The sequence below is a fragment of the Melanotaenia boesemani genome, chromosome 11 (assembly GCF_017639745.1).
Source record: "Melanotaenia boesemani isolate fMelBoe1 chromosome 11, fMelBoe1.pri, whole genome shotgun sequence".
NCBI lineage: Eukaryota > Metazoa > Chordata > Actinopteri > Atheriniformes > Melanotaeniidae > Melanotaenia > Melanotaenia boesemani.
Genome location: NC_055692.1, coordinates 4,564,227 through 4,589,867, shown reverse-complemented (window position 1 = coordinate 4,589,867; position 25,641 = coordinate 4,564,227). Strand labels below are relative to the sequence as shown.

Sequence of the window (25,641 nt, the reverse complement as noted above, 5' to 3'; positions counted from 1 at the left end):
ACTGCCACTGGGCATGTGGGGTTCAGATCAAATGTCTAGCGTGGCATCATACAAGTGCGACAACAACAAATCCAACTCTGCAAACAACAATGGAGGCCAGTCAGCAGCTCATTTTTGTTCTGCTTGGCTTTTGGTTCTTTGTACGAAGGATACATGCTGTCATGCTATGACCAGACGTTACTGCTGTTTGCAGGCATCCTTTTCCTGTTATCTTTCCAACGTCCAACTGAACGATGAACTGAACAGCAACGTTGTGTTTATTTCACGCTTTGCGTACACCAGAGGTCTGAGTACTACTAAGCAGGTTAAACATGTCCAGGGTTTCTACAACACTCGTTATGGTCTCAGTCAGTCAGGCCAGGTTTTATTACTCTGGAGTGAAGCAGGTTAGATCTCCAGCCTAAGTTGCCATGGTGATGCAACCTTGTAAAATGTGAACCAACCATTCGTGACGGCCGCAATCCCGAGTCGAACCTGAAATTACCTTGATGAGCCACTAATCCTGCTTCATAGTGCAAGCTCCAGACCAGCCATTGTTGTATTTAGACGACAGTCTGACTTGTATTTTGAACCTTAACCTGTGCATCTCCTCTGCAGACTGTATCGCACCTTCAAGGATAACAAATATGTGTACATGCTGCTGGAGGCCTGTTTGGGTGGAGAAATCTGGAGTTTGCTCAGAGACAGGTATGGAGAGGCGAAGAGACACCACTTTTAGATTTTTTTTAAACATCATTACACCAATGTTAATGGGTAGTTGTGTTTTATCACGTCATTACTATGAGCGGAATCAGACTTGGACTAAAGTTTCAGATGCAACAGATGCTTTATCCTCTGTGCATGCAGCTCAACGAAGGATCTGTTGCTGTTTGCCAGTCAACAGTTTGTTTTGCTCCTTTAGGGGGAGCTTCGATGAGCCCACTGCCAAATTCTGTGTTGGCTGTGTGACAGAAGCCTTCGAGTACCTTCATCGTAAAGGTGTGCTCTACAGAGATTTGAAGCCTGAGAATCTCATGCTGGATGCAGAGGGATTCATCAAACTGGTGAGTGTGCTGCCAGCAGAAGGAGGGGCAAAGGTTACGGAAAGAAGAAGGGAAAAAAAGTCTTGAGCCATCCGTCCTTGCTTTATATATTTCCAGGAACGGGAGGTGCAGTAGTTTATTGGAATATTTCAATAAAAAGTTCTCCAGGATTCTTGAAGGACTTTCCAAAGCTGTCCAGATGATCTCACACTGCTTCAGTAATGTTGAAATCAGGTCCATCCCTCCATCACACCTTGTTGCCACTGGTTGTTTACCTCCAGTGCTGTTTTCTACCTGTTTTTATTCCTTAAGAAAAGCATCTAAGCTTTGGCCAAAAGTAGATGAATCAGCTGAAGGTCCAGCCGCATCTTTCAGGTCCTGATTCAGGTCTTTGCTGGAATTGTTCCGATTTTTCAGGACAGCACTTTCAGACCCTGTTCATCTGCTGTATATAGCTTGTTTTTAAGCCCAACACTTCTTTTGTCCTCCAGTTTCTTTTTTTCCCCTTTTTAAAGACATTGCATGCAGCTGAGCTAAGATCTCTCTGAGAACCACCTTGTTGCTGCAGAATAAATTGTGTTGTCTTTGGCATTTTTCAGAGATGCAGCTAAAGAAATGGGAAGAAATAATGTGCCTTTGTGATAAGAAAGATCCAAATTTTGGAAAGATCCAATTTAAAATTGTTTAAAGTTATGTGCTATGTACTGACATGACTGGAGATTTTTTTTCTGCTAGAATGATTCATAGACCAGTTAACTGGCTCACTCAACAATCAATTCATTCCCCTAAAGAGGGTCAGGTATAGTGATGGGACGTCCTAAGCCGAGGTGAAGCTATGCTGCTTTTTTTTTTTTGTTTGTTTTTTTAAAGATGTTTTTACCTTTGACATCTCAAGGCTAAAATTTCTCTTTCAGATTTATGTACATTTTATTTGTGCCTCAAAAGCACCTATAAGTCTGAAGCAATTCTGAAATAAGTTTAGATGTATTTCTGGGAAAACTTTTAAAAAGGCTGATTTAGAGGTGACCATGAACCCTGCTTTCCCAGGTTGACTTTGGTTTTGCTAAGAAGATAAGATGTGGCCAGAAGACTTGGACGTTCTGTGGCACACCGGAGTACGTAGCTCCAGAGATCATCCTCAACAAAGGCCACAACTTTAGCGTGGACTTTTGGTCCCTGGGCATCCTGGTGTTCGAGCTTCTTACTGGCAGGTCAGTGCATGTGGTCTTCTGCTTCTAATCTGCAGAGAGTCTTTGAAGGACTTCACTGATTCATAATTATGCTAGGTCTTATCACTTCAATCTAGCAACTGATTTGCTATAATTACTGCTTGCTGAACACTTCCTCAGAGACAGAAAAACATTAAATGCTTGTGTCTTGTTAACCCACAGTCCTCCATTCTCAGGAAGTGACCAAATGATGACATACACGTTCATCTTAAAAGGCATAGAGAAGATGGACTTCCCAAAGAAGGTCACCAGGAGGCCTGAGGACCTCATACGCAAGCTGTGCAGGTAGACAATCATGAACAGGGCGACTTTCAAGAACTAGGAGGCAAATCTCTCATTTTAAGTACCCAGAAAAGGATCTGATGATGCTTTGAAGCTTCATGTTTTCACCCAGCACTTCAAAAGTGCAACTGAATGGCAGATATGTACCCGACATAAAGTATCTAAATACTGAATTATATTACAGGAAGAATCCGTCAGAGCGACTGGGCAATCTCAAAAATGGAATAACCGACATCAAGAAGCACAGGTAAGAAGATTAGATGTGGAAATGAGCGCTGATTGAACATTATGGATGTGCTCTACACTTTATGACCAGGAAATTAGATAATCACTGAGCACAAGAACAGCGGGATGCTGCAAAAACATCCAAGACTTATTACATTTGATTTGCAGTAAACTCGTTTTACTTTAGGATTATTGACAACCTGAAGGCCAACAGAGATAAAGGAAGCTACTGAATTACAGCTTGCAAATGAATAGATTTGCTTATGGACATGTTTATCTTATGGGGCCTGTGCTGTGTCTGAAGGTGGTTTAATGGCTTCAACTGGGAGGGGCTGAAGGCAAGGACGTTAACATCTCCACTGAAAAGAGAGGTAAGCACAGATGTCTGTTCAATCTTATAAAATCTGAAATCCATAAGCATAGAAAGGCACAGACACACATTAAATACATAGCAGAAATGATATTGTGTATGTAATGTGTGTGTACACTTGATTAGGTCCACCTGTTCAACCACTTGTTAACACAACTAGCTAAACAGCCAATCACACGGCTGTAACTCAACACATCTAATCATATAAACATGGTGAAGACGACTTGCTGAAGTTCAAACTGAGCATCAGAATGAGGAAGAAAGGAGATTTACGGGACTTTGAACGTGACATGGTTGTTGGTCTTGGAAGAAAGAGGATTTAAGTGGTCTATCTCAGAAACAGCTGATCTACTGGGATTTTCACACACAACCATCACTAGGGTTTCCAGAGAATGGTCTGAAGAAGAGAAAATATCCAGTGAGCAGCAGTTGTCTGGACAGAGGAGAATGGGCAGACTGGTTGGAGATAATAGAAAGGCAACAGGAAGTCAAATAATCACTGGTTCCAACCAGAACAGCATCTCTGAACACACACCACATCCAACTTTGAAGCAGATGGGCTACAGCAGCAGAAGACCACACCAGGAGCCTCCTGTCAGCTAAGAACAGGAAACTGAGGCTACAATTCACACACACTCACCAACACTGGACAATAGAAGATGGAGAAACGTTGCTGGTCTGATGAGTCTCCATTTCAGCTCCACATTCAGATGCTAGGCTCAGAACTGGGTGGAAACATCGTGAAAATATGGATCCATTCTGCCTGGATCAATGCTCCAGGCTGCTGGTGGTGTAATCATATAGGCCAGGGGTGCCCAAGTCCAGTTCTCAAGATCTATTATTCTGAAATTTTAGATGTATCCCATCTCCAACACACCTGAATCAAATGAATGGCTCATTACCAGGCCTCTGCAGAGCTGAACGACATGTGGATGAGGGAATTCAGCCATTTTATTCAGGTGTTTTGGAGAAGTGATTCATCTAAAAGATGCAGGATAGTAGATCTCAAGGATTGGACTTGGGCACCCCGATATACGGAAAATTTCTTGGCTAACTTTGGGCCTCTTAGTACCAACGTGGCCTGGTTTAACCAGCACAGCCTACCTGAGCCTTGTTACTGACCATGTCCATTCCTTTATGACCACAGTGGAGCATCTTCCAGTGGCTACTTCCAGCAGGATAATGCACCAAGTCACAAAGCTCAGATCATCCCTTTAGGATGTGGTGGAACGGGAACGGGAGATTCTCATCATGGATACAGCCAACAAATCTGCAACAACTGTGTGAAGCCATCATGTCAATATGAGGCAAAATTCCTAAGGAATGTTTCCTACACCTTGTCAAAGCTCTGACATCAAGATTTAAGGCAGCTCTGAAGGCAAAAAAGGGGCCAACCTGGTACTAGCAAGGTGGACCTGATAAAGTGGCCGATCCTATGGCACCTGTTTTAAACAAATTTAAGACTCAGTCTCAGGAGTTTAGGTAGTATGTTAAAAAATTAAGTGCTAACTTTTTCTTCTTTTCCCCCTCAACAGCTCACAGGACCTACAGATCACAGTTACTTTGACAACTACCCTCCAGATGAGGACAGTCCTCCTGAAGAGCTGTCTGGTTGGGACATGGACTTCTGAATGTAACTCTCCCAACATTTCTATGTTGATGACAAAACCTCATTGGGCAAAGTGGGTTTTCAGGTGACTGTATATGACAGTTGGCTAAAGGTGAGGCCAATGGGGGGACTTACTGTACAGTTAACAAGCCAACAATTAAACATATGTGGGATAATCCTCCTTTGAGTTTGACTGTGAAGTTAAACTACAGGTTAAGTAACCACCAGTGCCCTTACGGTTGATAAATCTGACTGATACTCTCACTAAAAAAATACAATGGCTTGCAGAGAGTAGTACAGTAAAATGGTTTGTTAGCATTGAAGCTAACCTCAAGAGGATAAAGCTATTGAGGTTTTCACTCATATACTCAATGTGAACAGTGGATGGGAAATAACTTAGTCCAATACTTCTCGCTGCATTATAGTTATACAAAGTTAAACCAGCTTGGACCTATAACCTGTCCTGTCCTGCATCATGTCAGCAGAATGATGGTCTGCCTACCGTATTGTGTTTAACTAATTTACTCTGCCAAGAGGAGCCTTTTAGATATGGGGCTCCCCTTGAATCTCAAATGTTATTTTTTATTATTATTTTAAAATATGTTTTTGCTTATAAATGCTGGACCGGACCAGAGAAACAGAAGGAAAAAGGTGGGCAGAGGAGAAATAGTAACAGAAAAGATAAAAAACGGGAGAACAAAACAAAAAGTAAAAAAACAAACCACAACAACTGCAGTCAAAGTTAAACCGGGAAACCAAACAGCTGCTACACCTGGAAAGAACCAGTAAACATCCTAAAGGCTTCTAAGAGAACACAGCAGACCATCTATAGGGCCCCATGTACAAGAAAAACTATAAAAACCACGAACAGCAACAAACACAGCAGCAACTAGTATATATGTGTAGGTGTGTGTCTGCATGTGTGTGTCTGTGTGTAGGAGTGTGGGTGTGTATGTAAGTGTGTGACTAAGCATTAGGAGTGAGTTGTGCTGAGCGATCATGCAAATGCAACTGCGCCCCCTCCAAGGATCAGAGGCAGACCGAGAGGGACCTAAGCCCTGGACAACCAGCAGCCACCACAGAGACCAGAACCGAGACAGCCCCCCGTAGGAACGGCCATGCATCCAGACAGGAGGCAGAGAAAGGCTGCAGCCAGAGCTCCCCCCCTGCCAGGGAGCGCGGGCCCCAGGGGACCCGGAGCAGCAGATCACCAGCCCGTTCCATACCTCCAAACCCATATCCCCAACCCCCCTCACCTCATCCGACACCTTGTGTGATCCCAGACAAGCCCCCACTGGCATCGCAACCCAGTTCAAAGAGGTTGAACACAAATTTCAAGAAATCAGGGTGTTACTTCCAAAAATGTTTCAACGTTTGGATTTAAGGTTGGAGAAAATGTTGATAATCAACCTGCAGATCTTACAAGTTATGCATTATATCCTCATTTTATCAGGTGGAGCCAATTAAGCTAATTATGACAATGATGCTCGTTCATCACCACCAGACTTTGAAAGGCCAGCAGGGATCCAAATGGGCGGAGTTGTTGTTTTTCTTTTTCCCCTAGCTTTACTTGTATTAAAGTATAAATTCTTATCTAAGTCAGCAAGAGGAGAATCAGCATCAGGGGAAGATGGAACTTCAACTAATAAAAGGATCTCCAGTCCATCTGCAGCAGGTTTCTGTTGTTGCATTACTTTTAATCTACAGTTTCTCAGTCTATCCCACCGACAATCAATCATTTTAATATGTTCCCTGCAAACAAAAGGTCTGTAAAGCACAGTGTTCAAAAAAGAGTGTTTATATCCATTTTTCATTCAGTTAGAAACAACTTTAATATGTCTTACTCTTCAGCGGGTAGTCATAAGCTTCACACAAATACCCATGTTTGATATCAGAAAGGCTCTCTCTAAACGCCACTCTTTCCTAGACAGCTCCCTCTACTCTCACCTTACAACTACTCAAACACTGTGAGGTTTTAGAACAAGATTTCTGAAGAGATCCCTTTCATAGTGTTGTCTGACAAAATCTGAGTCACAGTGTTAGATCACAAAGATTTGACTGCTTATTCCTCTTTGGTTTAGAAATGATCATCTTCAGTTCTAAATGTGCTTTGAGTTCTTTCCCTCATTCTCATATAAGAAACCAAAGAAAACAGCACAATCTTCCAAAGTCAGACCGTTTCAGGATGTAACATTAGAAGCTTTTTCTTTGCTGCAGTTTCAAAGCTTTTATTGATTACAGCTTTTGTTTTGCTAAATAAGCCTGCGGGCTAGTTAATCGGGAACAGAAATTAAACGTAGGCCATGAACAAAAAGCTTCATCTCTGCGTTGGAAGGGGGGAGGAGTAAATCTTAAATTGGATGAGTATTGTTTGTCTTCATACTGTTTTGCATTCTTTAATCAAATTGTATATTAGTCTTTTACAAATTCTTCATCATGCTGATTTCAGACACTTTCAGGCTCATGTTGGCTCCAGATGTGGTTTGTGAAGAAATCAGCAGTGCAGCTGCAAAGTCTTTATTTCTTACCGCTGAAGGAATTAATGATTAAATGTGCAGCTTGTTTTTGGCTGCAGCACGAAGGCGTGGTGGAGATATGTGCTGAGATGACGCTGCAGAGAAGTAACCTGCAGCTGCTTTGATGGCATCCAGCACCAACACTCCTGTGCTTCGTTGCTGAGAAGCATTAAGAGTCTGTTGTTCCAGCAGTATTATCCCCACAGCCCCTCCACTGACACATATGACAACACAAACACCTCCTCTGAAATTATAAAGTGCGAGCATCTCGTGGCAAGGTGCCTGAGCTGAGGAAATATTTACCTTTTTGAAGCTGAGTCAACTCTGTGGCTTCCAGCCTCTTAAAGAGAGTTGTGCTCAGTCTGAGGTGTTGATGATGTGAGGAGGAGCAGTGAGGTCAAACTGAGAGAAACCTACAGGGTTTACTGTGAGGGAAGCTTTAAGAGCTTAGATATTTATCTTCCGTTTTTAAATATGTGAGCTTTACAGTAATTTGGCTGTATCGTGTATGAGTGTGTGTGTGTGTGTGTGTGTGTGTGTGTGCGTGTGTGTGTGTGTGTGTGTGTGTGTGTGTGTGTGTGTTTGGGTGTGTATACTGAACAAAGCACAACTGTCGTAAATACACAGTTTGTTGAGTCCAAGCCTGTTTTTCTTTATGTAAACCTTAAAAACTGAGTGACTTTGTAAATATCACACATACAGTAAATTTGTGCGTTGACTGTTGAATGTGTGTGTCCTGTATGTTCGGTGTGTGTGGAAGTACCTGAAACTCCTGAAAAGTTACTGATTTCTGAGTATAACCTTTTACTGAAAATGTATTAAAGTTTTTGTGCAGACAATTAAAACCATGTTCTCTAATCTGGGCATTTTTATTTCCATTTCTTACCACCGTGGCAAAGATGCAGCAGCCTGTTGATTTTACCTGTCAATCAAACTAAAGTTTTACCTTTTCCAACTTCATCCTCACATCTAAACCCACATCCGTTCAGCAGACAGATGTTTTGTTTTGCCTGCAGCTGAATCAAACACTGTTTCGTTGTCTTGAAATGAGTCACACAGCTGCTTCTAAATCTGCATTATTTGTCACCATTTTTTACATTTTTAAGTCTGTACAGAACCTCCTATTTGTTCCAACCAGGATAGCCACCAGCAAGTAAACATTTCTATGTGTTGCAATGATAGGGGAGCTTTAAATTATGCAGTAATTTAGAGTTTACAACCTGGCTGTCCAGACCTTAAATCTGAGGGAACTGGACAAGAAAACTACCTCTGATGTTCCTAAGAAACGGCAAGGACGGGGGGTGGAAGGAAATGGGTGGAAATATGAATAAACTGCAGTTAAGAAGGTGGAGGGGTTCGTCAGCTGCCCTATTCACATGTTAAAGTATTCTTCAGTAATGATCTGGACCTCCAGTTAATTTATCTACGTTGGCAGAAGCCTCCTCAGAAATGGAAGGATGACTGTCAAGAAGCCATTCATAAGCAGGGGAAACAGGGAGAAAGGGCTGAGGTATGTCACATGACACAAGAACTGGACTGAAAATCTGTGGCAACAGATCTGATGAAGAATGGATCCTCCCCAGAGCCCAGACCTCAACATTATTAAGGCAATGTCTGGACAGAGAACAGAACAAAGGCCAGAAACATCCAGAGAGATCAGGAAAGTCCTTCAAGAAGCCTGGAGAACTTTTCCTGAAAACTTGTCTAGAGGGTTCAGACTCTGACATGGACTTAGAAAAACTTTATTGTCCATTGCAGAGCAATGGGAATTTGTCTTCGATGGACCGGCTCACAGAATAAAAACACACAAGTTAAAAGATCTTTAAAGAAACAAAAAGACATACCAATAAAGCTACAAAATCCCAGTTTTAGACTTATTTAAAATGTTGATTGCAGCTGGAATGAAGGATTTCTTTACTATGTTTGTTCTTGCTAATGGTCCTTTGTAACAATGGCCAGATGGAAGGAGCTGAAATGAACTGTGGAGTGGGTGTGAGGAGTCTTTTCTGATGGTGTTGGCTTCATGTTTAACTGCCTGTGGATGGAGGTCTGTCAGTGAAGTTTAAGTGGTTCCTGTTATTTTAGCAGCATGTTCGATGACTTTCCACAGCTTAGATTTGTCTTTAACAGAGAGAAAAGTGTACCAGGATGAAGTGTTGTAGATCAAGACTGACTATGAGTGATTTGTAAACAACTGTTAAAACCTTCCCTCTTCTATTAAAAGCCGCAGCTTTCTCAGCAGGAAGCGGTGCTGTTGAGCCTTTTTGAAGAGGCTGCTGCTGTTGACCTTAATGCCCAGGTATTTAAAATGTTCCACCTGCTCCACTACCTCCTCATTAATCTCCAATGGTTGGAGCAGCGTGTGAGCAGCATCTCCAAATGTTCTCGTGTAGCAGCAGAGCTCCTTCGTTTTGAAGTTCAGTTCCAGTGAACCAAGTAGTACCTCTTCTTACAACTATACAAAATGTTTCTGCCTTATTTACTGTATTTTTACTCATTTTTGCACCCTTTTCAGTAAATCGCTGCACCTATTCTCTCTTTTCCTGGCAATAATAAAAAGAAACGAGGTATGGCCGAACACTTGGGTGCAGCATAGACGAAGCGTACTCGTGTTGCATTTAGAGCACCGTCAGGCTGCTGCACTGAAATTAAATACTTTACATTCTTTACATTCTACACTCAAACATCATGTTTTATAGAATAACTGAAGCTTTAGTTGGGAAAGTTTTTTTTCCCACACACTTACTTTCTGACACTATGGTTTTAGTGGTTAAAGAACTAATAAAAATCCCTGTTTTAACACAGACGTTTGTATGTAAAATGGTGCTCTGCAGCTGAGGAGATGCTGGTTTTAGTAACAGCAGGGAGTGATAATAACGTTTGTGCATAGAGTGCAGTTATGTTCACTGTAAAGAGCTAAATAAATTTAATCCATTATTATTATTCATTGGAGAACCTATACAATACATACACATATTATAATATTTTTTAAGCTTCTTTAAAAAATATAAAAGAGACAAATAAATTAAATGGATTTAACAACTTTTAAAAATAAATGGCATCATGCTGTAAAACTGCTGTTACCCGACTACCAGACTGTACATATGATACAGTAATAGCCTGTTAAATTAAATTACGGTACAGTGCTGTTGATGCTTTGGGAGCGTGCTGTTGCACGGTGGAAATGAATACATTACCTTTACTCTTGAAACCTGAGGTGTTTGTATCATCTGCACCCTCGAAGGAAAAATGAAGATGGTCAGTTTGTAGTTTTCTTAAAATGCAATGATTACTGACAGGCCGTTAAATTACTGAATGCTTGAGAAAATATTTGCATAAGCAAAGTTGAATCATTTACAAAAGGAAAAAAAAAAAGAAATTAATAACTGTAAAGTGGAATTTGAACCATCATGCATTCCACTAAGCTAGCAACATACCCTGACTTATCACTTGATCAGATCCACCTGTTCAACTGCTTGTTAACCAGCCAATCAGCCAATCACACGGCAGCATCTCAACACATTTAGTCACGTAGACGTGGTGAAGACAACTTGCTGAAGTTCAAACTGAGCATTAGAGTGAGGAAGAAAGAGGATTTAAGTGACTGAATATGTCATTGTTTTTGTGCCAGACAGACTGAACAATAGAAGATGGAGAAACGTTGCTGGTCTGATGAGTCTCCATTTCAGCTCCACATTCAGATGCTAGACTCAGAATCTGCTGGAAACATCATGAAAACATGAATCCATCCTGCCTTGGATCAACGGTTCAGGCTACTGGTGGTTTAATGGTGTGGAGGATATTTTCTTGACCTGGTTTAACCAGCACAGCCTACCTGAGTATTGTTGCTGACCATGTCCATCCCTTTATGACCACAGTGGAGCATCTTCTGATGCTACTTCCAGCAGGATAATGCTCCATGTCACAAAGCTCAGATCATCTCCACCTGCTTTCTAGAACATGACGATGAGTTCACTGGACTCCAACTGCCTCCACAGTCACCAGATCTCAGTCCAGTAGAGCAGCTTTGGGATGTGGTGGAACGGGAGATTCTCATCATGGATGCAGCAACTGTGTGATGCTGTCATGTCAATATGGAGACAAACCTCTGAGGAAAGTTTCCAACACCTTGTTGAATCTATGACACCAAGAATGAAGGGTTTTTGAAGATAAAAGAGGGTCCGACCCGATCCTAGCAAGGTGGACCAGCAGAATACTATTAAAATTTTAGAATTTATTTTTTACAACAGTTACTTTTTAGTTTAGTCCTGTAAATACTGTCACTGTGTATAAAAGAAAAACAATTCTATGTTTTGGTACAGACTTTCTTTTCCTCAGAATGGTACAAGTAGAGCAAATAGATTTTGAGTAGTTTGGTTCATATTTCACTAAACTCATACGTATATATAAAAAACCGTTGACAGGTGTGAGTCTTGCATACTTTTATTCATTTCTTTGAATGCTTTGGAAGGAGGGTCAGAACTCAGAGAAGGGAGACCTTAAACAATCCATCACACTTTCTTTCACATCAGTAGTGACAACTGTCCATCACAGATATAAAGACCATCGGCATGCCGGAGCTTCCGTCTCCCTTTCCCAGATCACGCCTCAACAAGATAAGCGACATACAGACAATAAATAGATGCATGTTAAAGGTCTTTTCCATATACAAATATATTTCATGAAGCTTATTGTACAAGCATTTTTTTACCTCCAGTTAACATTTACAAGATAAGATGGAGCAATGAGAATGAGTCAACTTTTTTAAAACCTGTTAAAAATGTTGTGTTTCTTAATCCGGACCTGCATTGTCAGCAGTCATCAGGTCTGCACAACCAAAGGAGGCGACTCCGTTCTGTTGCATGCATCTCTAACGAGTGTATTGGCACAAGATGAAGAGGAACAACTCAAAAACATGTCAGTACAAAATATATAAAGTTAAACAATCTGCTTTTAGACAGACACAAAATAAATGACTCTGCAATATCAAAATAGTGAATTATTTGAAATATATTTCTGGATAATTCCATCATACTTATCACAAGAATATGTCACTTTTTGTCGGCTATTAGATTTGTACTATAAAAAAATCTTAGCTTCTTGCTTTAGAGCTAACAAGAGACCAAACCAAAAAGCAGAAATCCGTCCGTCTGTGAGGCACTTCTACTCCAGAGAGTTTTCAACAGTGAGCTATATACAGAACAATGTTCAAATCTATAGAGAAAAAAAACAAGTTTGCAGTGATATTAAAGTCTAATTGCTCTGAATAAATATTGGCTTTAATGAAATGTGACAACAACACACAACTCAATGTTACAACATGTTACCTGTGCTTCCAGGTGCGCCTGTTCTAAACGTATATGTGAACAAACAGCACACTCCGACCGATTCGACTCTACTACCGTGTTTTAGGATTTGCTACAAAGTCCTACAAAGACACATCAGCTCATCAGTTTTGGTTTTGTGTTTTTTTCTTTGAAAAAGGATTTATTTTTTAATTTATTTCTTCCATTTTAAACCAAATGATGAAGTTCAGATGGCAAACAGTGCAGCTTCCTCAATGGTCACACGACTGATTTTGATCCCAATACGATATTTTATCGATTCAGTTGATAAATCGATTCAGGAGCCAGCAATCACCTCCATTCAAGAAAGCATCTTAAATATTAAAATAGAATTTTCTTCCTAAACACCCTCAGATATTTAACTGAAAAACAATCTGTTCTTTGTCCAGAAAATAGACTGAAGCACATTCTGGATTTGGAGCTTTAAAGTGTTCACATCATGTAAATAAAACTGAAAGAATACATTTCTGTCTGTAGACACTGAAGCAGAAGATAGTGTAAACCTTCCTCCTATTTACTTAGTTAAAATAAATTAAGTAAAAAGTTGATTCATTTTCAATGTTTTACTGACCTCATCATAGTTACACACCAAACCTGGATATTGGCATATTTTTAATTTGGATCGATGCTACTGACTTTTTGGTCATTGAATTGATTGAACACCCCAAATATTTTACTGTAAAATGAAGTTTACTGTAACACTGATGCAAGAGGAAAGTAAAGACTGCACGTGAAAGACAAGCAGAAAAGTAAAGCCAATTCAGAAGGGCCTTTAGGTGCAGTACCACTAATGTCCACTAGGTGCTGTCTCCAGGAAATTGACTCCAGTTTTAAAAAGCATCAACTTCTCTTATTAAATACGTTGAAAAAAATTATCCTCACATGTCAGTATGGTGTTGTAGACTAGATCTGCTTATCCTGGTCTGTAAGCTGGTGGTCTGCCCACAATTAAGAAGAAAGTACCACTTTATGGCTTCACAATCTTGTTAAAAAATGATCACTCAAGACTAGAAAACATTTCGAGACATGATGACTGTGTCCGTCTCTTGTATAGACTACAGCAGGGTTTCACAGTCCTGGTACTGGTCGATATTTAGGTCTTTCTCTGCTTCAAACACCCCTGGCTGACTTTCATGGCTTGCAAAAAAATTTCATTGTCTATGATGAAAAAAGACCCGCTGACTGATTAATGATGTCATGTTTACATGGTTCAGCGCAAATCTGCATGGGGGCTTTTATTTTGAAAATTATCAGAAGCTTTTGTGTCCCGTGTCTGATTTCCTGTCTGAACTGCTAGTTTAAAGTGTTTAGGACACATGCTCAGTCAAAAAAGATTAAGTATGTTTAGCAGAGAGCCACAACAAGGTGCTTCTGGGATAATTCTGACTAACTGCCGCGCGCCCGGTGTGGGCCAAACCATCAACTAAAATGGCTGCAAATAGCTGAGGAGGCCGCAGCGCAGCCGTAACGCGGCACACACACCCGATGAAAATAGGTCTTTATTGTCATTTGGATTAGATGTGTTTGAGAAGAGAAACGTCTAAGGAACAGGGCTGAGAAACAGCTTACCCTGCAAATTCTTTGTAAGAAAAACCGATAAAACCAAAACTGATGAGCCTTAAGGATATGTAAAGCAAACCTGTTCTCAGGTTATATTTTACCAGGGCTATACTAATATTCATACTAATTTCTCTTGATAAAAGAAGCATCTTAATTTTTTTCTTAATGAAAACAAGTTACCAGCTTTTATTCAAAGTAGTAGTTTCTTACATTGATATGAGCTATTCCGTATGTTTGAAGTTCACTCATTATGTCGGTAAAATAAAATGTAATCTTAGATGTTGACAAAATACCAGAAAAAAGTAGCTTACTCTCCTGCATATAATAAACTCTTAAAATGTGGAGACTGTACAACAGTGAAGCAATGAACTAACCACAAACATGTAGGGTAATCTATGGTCTACGTCACAATTTTGGCTTTGGAATCTAATATAACCCTCTATAGCAGCCAAGCCAATAATTATACAATATCTTCTCATATAGTGAATAACACAGTGATAGTACAGACATAAATACTTACACACAGTAACAAAAAAACAAAACAAAAAAAAAAAAAACATGCAAGTGCGAGCAGAGGTGACTGTGGTAAGGAGTGAAGACGACTCTGAACTATAAAGGAGAGAAAGATGAGTGAGCCCCCCCACTAATGCTACTCGCCCACGAGGCATCAGTTCAAGCTGAGATCAGTTTTCTGCAAAACTGAATATTTTCCCTCAGTTTTAGCCTCTTTTATTGATTAATATTGAGTTTACAATTGCATCCACCCTCCTACCACCCAACAGGTAACTGAGCAGCGATGATAAATACGAAGATAAAGAGTGGTGCTGGTAAAAAGCATGGAGATTTGATTGTCAGTTCCAATAATCTTCCACGAGGACCGCACACACAGACGATCCAGTTCTTCCCATGAACACACCGATCTTCCTCTTCACCTGGAACAACGGGCAGCGCTCTCCTCCAGTGCAAAAAGGAAAGTTCAGTTGATGCGTTTTCATGAGTATGACTGAAGAAGCAGGAGGAGAAACCATCTTTTTGACTGAATGTTTTGTTGTTTTTTTCTTTTTGTTATTTTTCTGTCTGATATGAGGTGCGTGTGGAGCAGGAGTATTTGAAAACAAAAACAAAACACACACACAAAAAAAAGAACTACCGGCAGGCACAAGCATCTACAGCCATGTTGGGGTAGACTTTCAGCACCACATTCTTGTCCTCATCGAAGAAAAGGATGCTGAGGGAAGACATCTTCTCTGGGACACAGCAGGGCTCGGGGATGCCTGGTACGACACCCACAGCCCGCACTATACTCTGGATGGTTGCGTGGTTAGACGGCTTCAGAGCCTGAAGAAAAGAGACAAAAAAAACATCCAATAACTGTCACTCTGCATCCACCATCACTGTGTCCATTAATAAATTTAAAATCATTATCACTGAGTAAAAAAAGGCACTTGCTTTGCAGTGTCTTTGCAGTGTCTGTGTAACATGTTTATTGGATGATCTTCTAGAAATATTTCTTAAATTTGTGTCTGGTTTGCTTATAAATAATCATTTAAATTAATTCTGTGTAATTTTTTTTTTATTTAAAAAGCAACATTTTCATGAAAATCACATAGAAAGGCAGCACAAAGCTTAAATAAATAAGCAATCAAACCCATGTTTAGTTCCAGAGTGTAAAATTACGGGTGATCTGTTGGCAGGATGCTTTTTAATCAGAGAAGAGACTTGAAAATAACAATTTATTATTGTGTTTTTGCTACCTTACAATAAACAATACCCCCCCTCCCACATTACCATTTTAAGCCCATAATTATCCCAGAAAGAATCTCCAAGGCTTGTTTAGTCATGCAGTTAAAAATAACGTATAATTACATCTAAATAAAATGTGCCTTCTAATTAGTTGTTGTCAGAGCAACTTCATTTGAAATCTAAAATTGGCATTCATTTGTGTGATTGATTGTGGAGTGGTAAAGAAATATATTGTAATCTAGTCTTTTTGTAATCCTAATCCACACTGTTGAGATTTCTAACCCTAAACAATCATGTTATTGCCTAAAACTAAACAGAACATAACAAGTCAAGGTTGGGCAACAAGTTAAATGGCATACATCATGCCTTGTAAAAAGAATGTATTTTAGCCCTAACCATGATTGTTTTCTAACCCTAACCAAGGGATTTACTGGCAAAACCCATAACTATTCCATCCACTCCTTCCTTCAAAATGGGACACTTCATCATGTTAAAGGAAACTTGGTTTGCCCTTATGTAGAAGTGCTCATATGAATTGCATATCCCACCTGCTGTCTGTAAGTGCAATAGTTTACAACAGCCCAAGATAGTGGTCCCAAGGTAATTACAGGGGGTTGCCAAATCATTGAAAAAAAAGAAAGAAAACAAAACAAAACAAAACACTTTAATCTTCTTATTTATAGTGTCTGATTACGAGTGCTATTTTAAAAAATCTGAATTTGGAATTATTTTGGCTAGAGAAGCAGATTTTTGGCATTTGGGTGCTTTCAAACCTTACATTCAGAGCACAGGTGTCAAACCCTGGTCCTCGAGGGCCGGTATCCTGCAGGTTTTCATTGTTTCCCTGATCTAACACACCTAACTGAAACTAACGGGTTATTGTGAAGAAGTTGATAAGAAGATCCTTTTGATTATATTCAGGTGTGTTAAATCAGGGAAACAATGAAAACCTGCAGGATTCCGGCCCTCGAGCACCAGAGTTTGACACCCCTGATTTAGAGGATCTAAATTTAGAAAGCTTGTAAATACTGTACCACCAAATGTATGTTATTTTGGGGGTTTGGGAAGCACTGGTTTTGAGGACACCCTTATAGGTCATTTTTAAAAGTAAGAATAAATCACGTATTTGTAGTTTTGATTGGACAACTTGTTGGGAATTTTACTTCAGTAGCACTGATTCAGCAGCAAGTCACAGTAGTTTGGATGCAAGCAGGGGGCACTTAGCTAGCTGCATTTTATTAGTTTTGTTCCAGGAAATTGTGCACTGAAGATTTAAGTTGTTACCAAAAAGGCTCCATGGCTTACAGACACACTTCTTGTGTTCAACAAAAATCTACATGAGTGTCATAGTTGAGCTGTGAAACTTTCTTGTGTAATGAGGGTTTCAGACTTATTCATGTTTGGTTTTACTAGTAAAGTTTAAATGTCTAGAGTGTAGTGACATCTAGTGGCTCAAATAGCAAATTGCAATTAAATAAATATACAATATATATCTTCTTCATTTTTACAAGTTACTTTTGATACGAGCCGATTCAAAGACAATGGAAGAGATAAATTTTGTGTGGCTATGAATTACAAAGTAGAACTCATGCATTATTATCATGCTCCTGTATTAGTAATTTGTGGTTGAACTTTACAGTCTCTGTAGTAACAAAAATATATTTCAGCTGTAAAAAAAATGAGTTTGAATCTATTCGTTTCAAACACTGCTTTCATAATTTACATCTCTGAGTGAAGAACGAGAAAAGAAATTTATTTCAATCTAGAAAAATAATAATGAAAGTTTAAAACAGTACTGATAACCATTTAAGTATACTATAGAGTTCTAAGTTTCGTTTATGAGATGTACTTTGATGCACAATGCAGTCATGCAGATTTCAAAAACTGATGTAAACTTTAAAATGTGTACATGTGCCTAAAATGCAGTTTATCTTTTTATTTAGACTAAAACTCTGTGCTTTTTAAAGTGATTTAGATCTTTTTTCCATCCCCCAGCTTTAAAGTCACCACATGAAAACAGCTAATGAATTTGATTGGCAGAGAAGCAGCAAAATCCATGTGGGCCCAACTTTACTGAGGAAACTTTCTGTAGGGCAGCAGCAGATTATTTTAAATTATTATTAAATCTGATTTAATGTCTTCTTTGAAAAAAAAAAATTAAAAGTCAACATAATGTCCAAGCAGGGGCACCCGCTGTGTTTTTTGTTAAGTTAAAAAGTATAACTATTTTTATTTTACATATTACACAAAAATGGATTATTATACTGTATTTCTGCCACAAGATCAGCGTTAATGTTTCACACTGAAGCTTTAAATATAGTAGTTCAGAATCCAGCACTAAAGCATGACAGGCAACATCGATGGCTAAACTTAACCACGCATTTTTTAAATATTTAATCCTAACCATTTTGGGTTCAGGAAGCAGAAACTGTCTCTATCTTCTTTTTTTTGTTAAAGTTTATAGTTAGGACTGGCTTGGTGATTGTTAACCATCCCTTTAGTTATAATAAAGTTATAAAGTTAGAGCATCTCCGTGTACTCTCCTCTCTTTCTTTTCCATTTGCGACATTATTGCTTTCATGAACTTGTGTTTCTCTTTTCTTTCTCAGCAGGTATCCCTTCCTTGCAGTTATGCTTCTTGGTGACCTCTCTTTCCTGTCGAGGCAGATGGTCGTCCTCCCTGAGCCTGGCTCTGCAGGAGTTTTTCCTCTCCACTGCTGCCCCATTCACGCTCAGTCAAACAGAAACTTTAATGCAATCTAATAGATTCCTTGGCCGGGCAATTGTTTTAAGAACAGTTTTATATGAACACAGTTATCATAATTGGACAGATGTGGATTAGATGAAGAATTTGCTTTACTTCGATTTTAAATGGATCTCGATGTATCCTTAAAAGAACCCTGAAATTACTTTGTTGTGATTTAGTACTGTACAAATAAAGCTTGTTTGATCTGATTTTCAGTTAGTGTATGAAACATCATCACCACAACTTAATGCTGGTTTCTTCACGGCTCACACCTGTTCAGCTGCTTCATGTCTCAGCTGGGTCCAAAAACTGACAGGCCTCTCCCCTTGCACCACAACAACACAAATTAGACAGAGAACCTTTTAATTGACGCTATTTAGCAGCTTCTAAAACTTTAACCTGAAAAGCAGCTTCACAGGCTCGTCTGAGTGAGCAGAAAACCTGCAGGGGAGGGAGGTGGTTACCTACTTCTGGGACTAATTACAGCCATCTACAAAGACCAGCGACTCCACTTTAATGGACGAAGTTTGAACATTCCAGCCATGTTTAACATACCGGTGATGTTATCTTGTGACATCACAGCTGATCTTTAACCTGCTGAGATGGACAAGTGTCTTTGTGTCTCTTTATCTTCTTTATGTTCTGTTAAAGCTGTAAAACCACGTTGCACTGTGTCCACCTTCCATGATGCTTCCATCAGCGTCATGATCAGCTTGTCCTGAGCATAGTTAAAGAGGTTTTGGTGTATTTTGCTGTGGAAATCGACTTATTCGTATTCAGTTAAATAAATCTATTGATGTAAATCTTGGCAGACTTCCTGATCTTGGTTGCTGAGATACTGTGGTGGATAAAATGAAGATCTTCAGGCAGTACAAGTGAAGATTAAAAGTTAGACAGTTCTGCATTATCTTCTATAATCAAACACATTTATATTTCAAGCACTTTTGATGTTCATGATCCCAAGGTAAAAGGTAAAAACAGAGCGACCATTAACAAGCACTGAGAGCCAAATGTAACTGCTCTATTTACATATGCTAACAAAAACACGAAGTGGCTGAATTTTAAACATGCAGACTGATGTATAAAGTTTTCTCTGGTGTCCCGGCTGTCATGGTTTAAGTTCCTGCAAGGTGTGCTAGTGCAATGGTTTCCAACCTATTTTCCTTGAGGACCCCCTATATGCAAATACCAAAAAAAGCTGTGAACCCCAGAAAAAATCAAGGTTACCAGGATAGACATGACCTACTCTGCTAGTTCTTTACATGGATGCAAATTGATTGGGTGCACAAGGTGATGAGGGATTTAAGATTTAAAATACTGTCATATAGCTGAATTTGATGACCCTCATTCACTCTAGGGCATGAAAAAAAAGATCGTTCAGGCTCCCAAAACTGTGAAAGACGCATTCATGTGATGCGGATCCACCTCAACTCATCTCTGTGTGGAAGTGGTCCTTATTTTAACAATCACACAGTCTCTGTGGTCGAAACCTTGCAGACTCTGCTGTTTGGAGACCCCAGGTTGGGAACAACTGTGCTAGTGAATTACTTGTTGAAAAGCATTTGCATCTAAAGGTTAAATACTCTGATAAGTCTTGACCTGTCTGACTGAGACTTGCATGGCCACGTCTCAGCTGTGCAACTCTTGTGAGTAAAAGAAGAAGATCTAACCCACCCTGTTGGGAACAAAGGTGACTGATTCTTACCTTTGGCATCGGGAACTGACAGGACCCTGAGCAATAGTAAGCATCAAATGACTTGGGTGATATAATCCATTCACTCCATCCAATGTCGGCAAAGTCCACTTTCAGGTATCTGCGAGCGCAGTTCCTGGGCTCGTTCCACTGCTTCTTTCGTGCCTTTTTAATCGTCTGCTCGTCGAACTGCAGCAGGGGCATCTTGTGTCTCTGGTTCTTGCGCGTCTTTTTCCGCGGCCGACGGGCCTGCTTGTTTTCAAAGGGCTCGTACGGACTCGTCTCGTCCCACCCGGTCGTCTCGTACGGATACTCTGGACCGGGAAGTTCATTGTTCTGTAACGGGAGAAGGACGCTGACTGAGCGCTTGTGCCTGGGCTGCGGCTGGTCCTGCTCAGTGTTGTTTCGCTCTTGCAGCCCTAGTTTATGAAAGCTGTGTGAAACGGAGCCCTCGCCGCCCACCAAGTGGCGTCTCTGGAGAGTGGCGACCACGCTTTCAGGCTCCGAAATGGCAGAGTCGTTGGCGTAAACCAGGATGTAGGGCGAGCGGTCCGACAGGAGCTTCTTCCAAGGCTGGGGCCCTTGCGAAGCAACATCGATCCCGATGAGCAGCTCGTCGTGGTGTTTGGCCTGATTGACCACACGCGTAATGTCCTTCCATTGCCACGATATGAAGTCCCTGTAAAGGGTGGACACATTGATCTGAAAGTGTCCAAGACTCCTCATCTTGTTGTCCACAGAGGCAAAACTCCAGATGACCATGTGGATGTGGCTGTGTCTCCGGGGGCCGTGGCGGGAGCAGCCTTTGGACCTGTAGCAGCCGCGGGTGCTGTTCTGAAGGTCTCCAATGTAATAATGAAGAGTGGCTGACAGCACGTCTTCTGACTTGGTGAGGGAGGTGAGGTTGAAAATCTGCAGCTGCTTCTTGTTTATAGTACCTGTGAATATAATGAGTAATATTATTCAGACCATGAAAAACAGTTGCACGTCATTTCAATCATCACTGGTCATAAGTAATAAGAAAAATAATAAGACGAATCAAGATTAAGAAATATGAACAATTATGGTATGTATTTATACTTTCTGGACCTAACTGTCTGTCAGCCACGCAGATTTAATTGGTTTTGTTCACTCCGTTTCGAATAATGCCTCTTCATCCTGATACAGTGGAATTTGGTTGGTGGTTCTGAAAACATTTAAATGTTCTTCTTTCAGGATAATCCACAAAACTTAGAAGGTGGTCTTTCATTAAAGGATGAAAGTCTCAATAACAAAAATCTCCTCTCTGCAGAAACATGGTTGTTAGAAAACTTTAAGTTCCACATTCTTGAACCGTCCACTCATCTCCAGCTTTCTGAAGGTCTTCCAAGGTCCAAGGTCTTTTTTTATTTAGAGATTTTCTGTTTTTTCACTCACTTTCCATCCTGTCCTTGTCTCTGACTATTTTCAGTAGAAAATGTTTTATTTTATTTTATTTTTTTATTGAGCTGTTTAACATTGAGTTATGAATCATACAAGCATAAAACGCCTCCAAACTCAAGGGATGAACCAGTTTGTATCGACAGTTAACAGAAAACTCAGCAAAGAACGAGTTTTAATTTGGATCTTTACACATTTTGTTACCAGCAGTCTGAGTCTCTTTCAGGATGAGATACATCAGGACCTGGCCAAAGCCTCATCAGATGGTCTCTATGGAAGGGTGACTGTCTAAAAGCAGTCACCCTTCACCATTTCTGATAGCCGATATGCCAAAAGACACAAGAACTGGACTGAAAATCAGAAGCAACAGGTCTGATGGGATGGATCCTCCCCAGAGTCCGGATCTCATCATCAGCAGTGTGGAATCATCTGGACCAAGAACAGAATACAAGGCAGAAACATCCAGAGAGATTTGGAAAGTCCTTCAAGAGGCCCGGAGAACCAGACCTGCAGACCGCAAGTGTGTTTTCTTTTATTGTTTTTTGTTTTGTTTTGCTTTGTTGAAAATAAACTAATGAACTAAGACTGATTAAAAATGACAAATGTTTGTCTAGAGGGTTCAGACTGTGTTGAAGAGCAAAGCTGCTCAGAAAAAAAAGGACTTTCAAGATCCATGGAACTATAAACAAACTCAGTTTTTGCCTTATAATATGTTTCCATTTCACATTTCCACGTTTTGATAACTCACTGCAACTATTTCTCATTTTCTTGAGAACATGTGGATGGTTATGGCTGATACGGGACTTTTGCACATGTATTTTGAGTGAAATTGTCCTTTAACTGTTATATTGTAACATACAGCTAACAGGCGACAGGAGGCAGTAGGGTACAATCTAACAAAGCTGACCTAAAGTTGAAGCTGATTGTTGCTACATCTAAGTCATAATCACTCAACCTACATGTAGAAAATTTAATGAAGTAATTAGAAAATCCGTAAAAGAAGAAGAAAAAAAAAAAAAAAAACTATAAAAAGCTCCTTGCATTCAGGAGCTCTCACCAGTGGAACCTCCAGTTCTGCTGCAGCGCTGACAGACAGGCTGGGCAGCTGCCAGATCCTGGCTCGGAGGAAAAAAATCTATTTAGACTATCTGAGAGTAAAATCTTACAATGTGAAAACAACTGTGTCGCCAAACGTGCGCTGAATTGCGTGCATTGATGTGATACGAATCTCTCCTTCTGGCACATGAAAAGGGTAACAGGTTGATCGCACTTCTGTGACTGGATCAACAGGTGGATTTCAGCTTCAGCTCAATAAACCAGCGCAGACAGAACACGCATTCTGAGTATGGGCACCTTTTAAGAGGAAAACAAAAACAGAATGACGGAAGCTTGTCTCCTAACTTAAAAGATTGTCTTTTTTTTAATTCATGCCAAAATTACGCACACAAGCTGTGGTCACAAATAAAAATACAGTTAAGCAGACCCAAAGGAGATGTTTCCAGATCATCTCTGACATTTACTCAACAACACGTATAAGGGGCCTGTTAATATTAGGAGAAGGAAAAGCATTTCTATGCATAAAACTCTTGATAGATACATACCCCAGTGCGCTTTGAAACTGCGGACAGTGTTGCCGTCCCTGAACGGAAATCCAACGCGGTTGTACTTCGCGTAAAGCATCTGCATGTGCTCCGTCATTGTATCCTGCAAAAGCATGTCATGATCTTCCTTTGTCGTGTACTTTTTATCCACCGAATGCGTAAAATCCAACTTTCGCCTCTCGGGGACATTGTCCGTTTTCAGCATCGCGCAGTATCCAACGCACAGATAGCTCCATCCGTAAAGCAGCACGACCACAAAGCGAGAGTAGAGTGCCATGATTTGAGACAAAGTAAAGGTAAGAACAAGAGGGGAAAAATAGTTGCGGACAACCTAGCACGTCTCCAAAAGTGTCCCCCTATTTCCTAAAAGATATACCATCGTCTAAGGAGTCCTGTGTTTGGAAATTATAGGCTACCATCACCCCTGACAGGAGTCAAAACCAGACAGGACTGCGCGGTATCCTAATTGTCTTTTGGCCTTGATTAATTCAAAACAGCTATGCAAGAATAGTTAAATTGAAAAAAAAGAAAGAAAGAAAGAATAAAAAAAAAAACGAAAGAAAAGAAAAGAAAAAGAAAGTTCCCGGCGTACAGAAGAAGGTGTGAGAAATCAGATGCCGCTGCTCAAACACCGACGCTCATGGTTTGGAGCTCTGAGTTGATTTCAGGACCAGCAGTCAACCGTCCCACCGTCTCAGCTTTCATTGAAGGTAAAGTATGTTGTGCTTGGTATTATAGGGCTTGAGAGACCAGTTGGGTATTCCTCTCTCACACACACGCTCAGTGAGGGAGAGGGGAGACGGGGGAGGGGGGCGCGAGAGAGGAGTTTCCTGTTCAAAATGCTTTTACGCACATTCAGCCTTGGGACAAATCATCACGTTATCGACAACAGAAGGGGGGCTGTTTGTCGCTTGATTTGAGTCAGATAACCCCAAAATACAAATATTTTCTCATCAAAGGGCATTCCATCGATTTATTGAACCGATTTGAATACGTAAACTGCTGCCACAGAACAGCCCCTCCGTGCGTAATTTCTACTCCGCAGAGCTGTGCGTCTGGGCCGCGCTGCTGAATGAAGCGGCTTATTGTCGGCATTAAAGGCTTTCTTCCCTCTTTAGTTTAGTTCAATGGAGTTAAGCACACACATCCTGTACCATCACGGTCCGATCCGGATGCTGTACTGTTCCCCGCCTCCCCCCAAACAGCCCATCAGGCGGGGTTCAAACACCCCACCCAGTCGCCCTCCACCCCCTCGCCACTGGTCCTCTTTCAGAGGCACTCGGGAGGAAATGATTAGGGCATTTCCCCGCCCTTGGACATCTGATGGCAATAATATTAGCATGCCATGTCCTTCATAGCAGTCGACATACTGAATGGATTTAACCCCTTTTAACCGGGAGGAGATGAGCAGGAGAGCATCAGGACAAAGTAACCAAAACGTCTGCAGGGTGAAGCCAGAGGGAACTCCGAGCTTATCACTGTCAGGACATTTTTCACCACACCTGTAGTCCAGAAGGCAGAAACAAGAGATAAAAGACACTTTAGTCTTGCAGGATATTTCAACTGACAGATCACAACTATAGTTAGTTGCTCTAGAACTGGATTTACTGGATCAGTTCTGACTTTTACCACATTTTGTTGTTTCAGACTCACCTTAGAACATTCAATTTAGCATTTTCTTCCCTTCTTCAATTCCCAGATTAAAAAGTAATCTTCGATATCAGCTTCATGTCACCTTATGATACTAAAACACTGGCATAGCTTTCTTTTGCTAGTGTCTCTCATTCTTGTAAACTTGAAAACCTGCTACAGGGGTCAGTGAACCACCAAATTCACATGTCTTCATGGATGCATTATTGGGTTCAGAGATTTTCTGAAAAAAGTCAACATTTATTAATGAATTTTTGGGTATGCCAGGGGTTACTGTCATGTTTACAGGTAAACTTTTGCCATAGCTTCATATTTTTAAATTTTATTTAACCTTTTGTAAACAACAAATCCACCAATGCAGGTTAAAGCTCCTTCATGCCAAGCAGAAGCCAGATGTGAACAGGATCCAGAACGAGCGCCGTCTTCTCTGGACCGAAGCTCATTTAAAATGGTCTGAGGCAAAGTGGAAACCTGGATGAAAATGTGAACTAGTTTCTGGAAAGCATGGACAGTGTCCTGCAGACTAAAGAGGGAGCATCCAGCTTGTTATCAGTGGACAGGTGAACAGCTGCATCTCTGATGGGATGGGGCTGCATTAGTGCCTATGGCGTGAGCAGCTTCCACATCTGTG

The 25,641-nt window shown here is 40.5% G+C and overlaps 2 protein-coding genes across 2 annotated transcripts in view; one reads left to right on the top strand and one right to left on the bottom strand.

The window, feature by feature from the left end:
• Window positions 1–5,311, top strand: part of prkg2 (protein kinase cGMP-dependent 2) — a 35,996-nt gene extending 30,685 nt beyond the window's left edge. The window contains 7 exon segments of the mRNA XM_041998337.1: window positions 598–687; window positions 902–1,043; window positions 2,070–2,233; window positions 2,414–2,536; window positions 2,718–2,780; window positions 3,063–3,129; window positions 4,664–5,311. Coding sequence (XP_041854271.1) covers window positions 598–687; window positions 902–1,043; window positions 2,070–2,233; window positions 2,414–2,536; window positions 2,718–2,780; window positions 3,063–3,129; window positions 4,664–4,759 — 745 coding nt within the window. The 3' untranslated portion in view covers window positions 4,760–5,311.
• A 9,009-nt stretch (window positions 5,312–14,320) lies between these two features.
• On the bottom strand, window positions 14,321–23,984 carry bmp3 (bone morphogenetic protein 3). The gene is made up of 3 exons (XM_041998347.1): window positions 23,361–23,984; window positions 20,353–21,278; window positions 14,321–15,496 (listed from the first exon to the last, which is right to left on the bottom strand). The coding sequence occupies exons 1-3, from the start codon at window positions 23,635–23,637 to the stop codon at window positions 15,305–15,307; spliced, it is 1,395 nt and encodes a 464-aa protein (XP_041854281.1). The 5' UTR covers window positions 23,638–23,984; the 3' UTR covers window positions 14,321–15,304.
• Window positions 23,985–25,641: the final 1,657 nt, after the last annotated feature.

Coding starts and splice junctions, on each gene's coding strand:
- bmp3 (XM_041998347.1), bottom strand. CDS start 23,637: ATGGCACTCTACTCTCGCTTTGTGGTCGTGCTGCTTTACGGATGGAGC. Junction 21,279..23,360: donor CAGTTTCAAAGCGCACTGGG/GTATGTATCTAT, acceptor TTATATTCACAG/GTACTATAAACAAGAAGCAG. Junction 15,497..20,352: donor GTCAGTTCCCGATGCCAAAG/GTAAGAATCAGT, acceptor TCTTTTCTTCAG/GCTCTGAAGCCGTCTAACCA.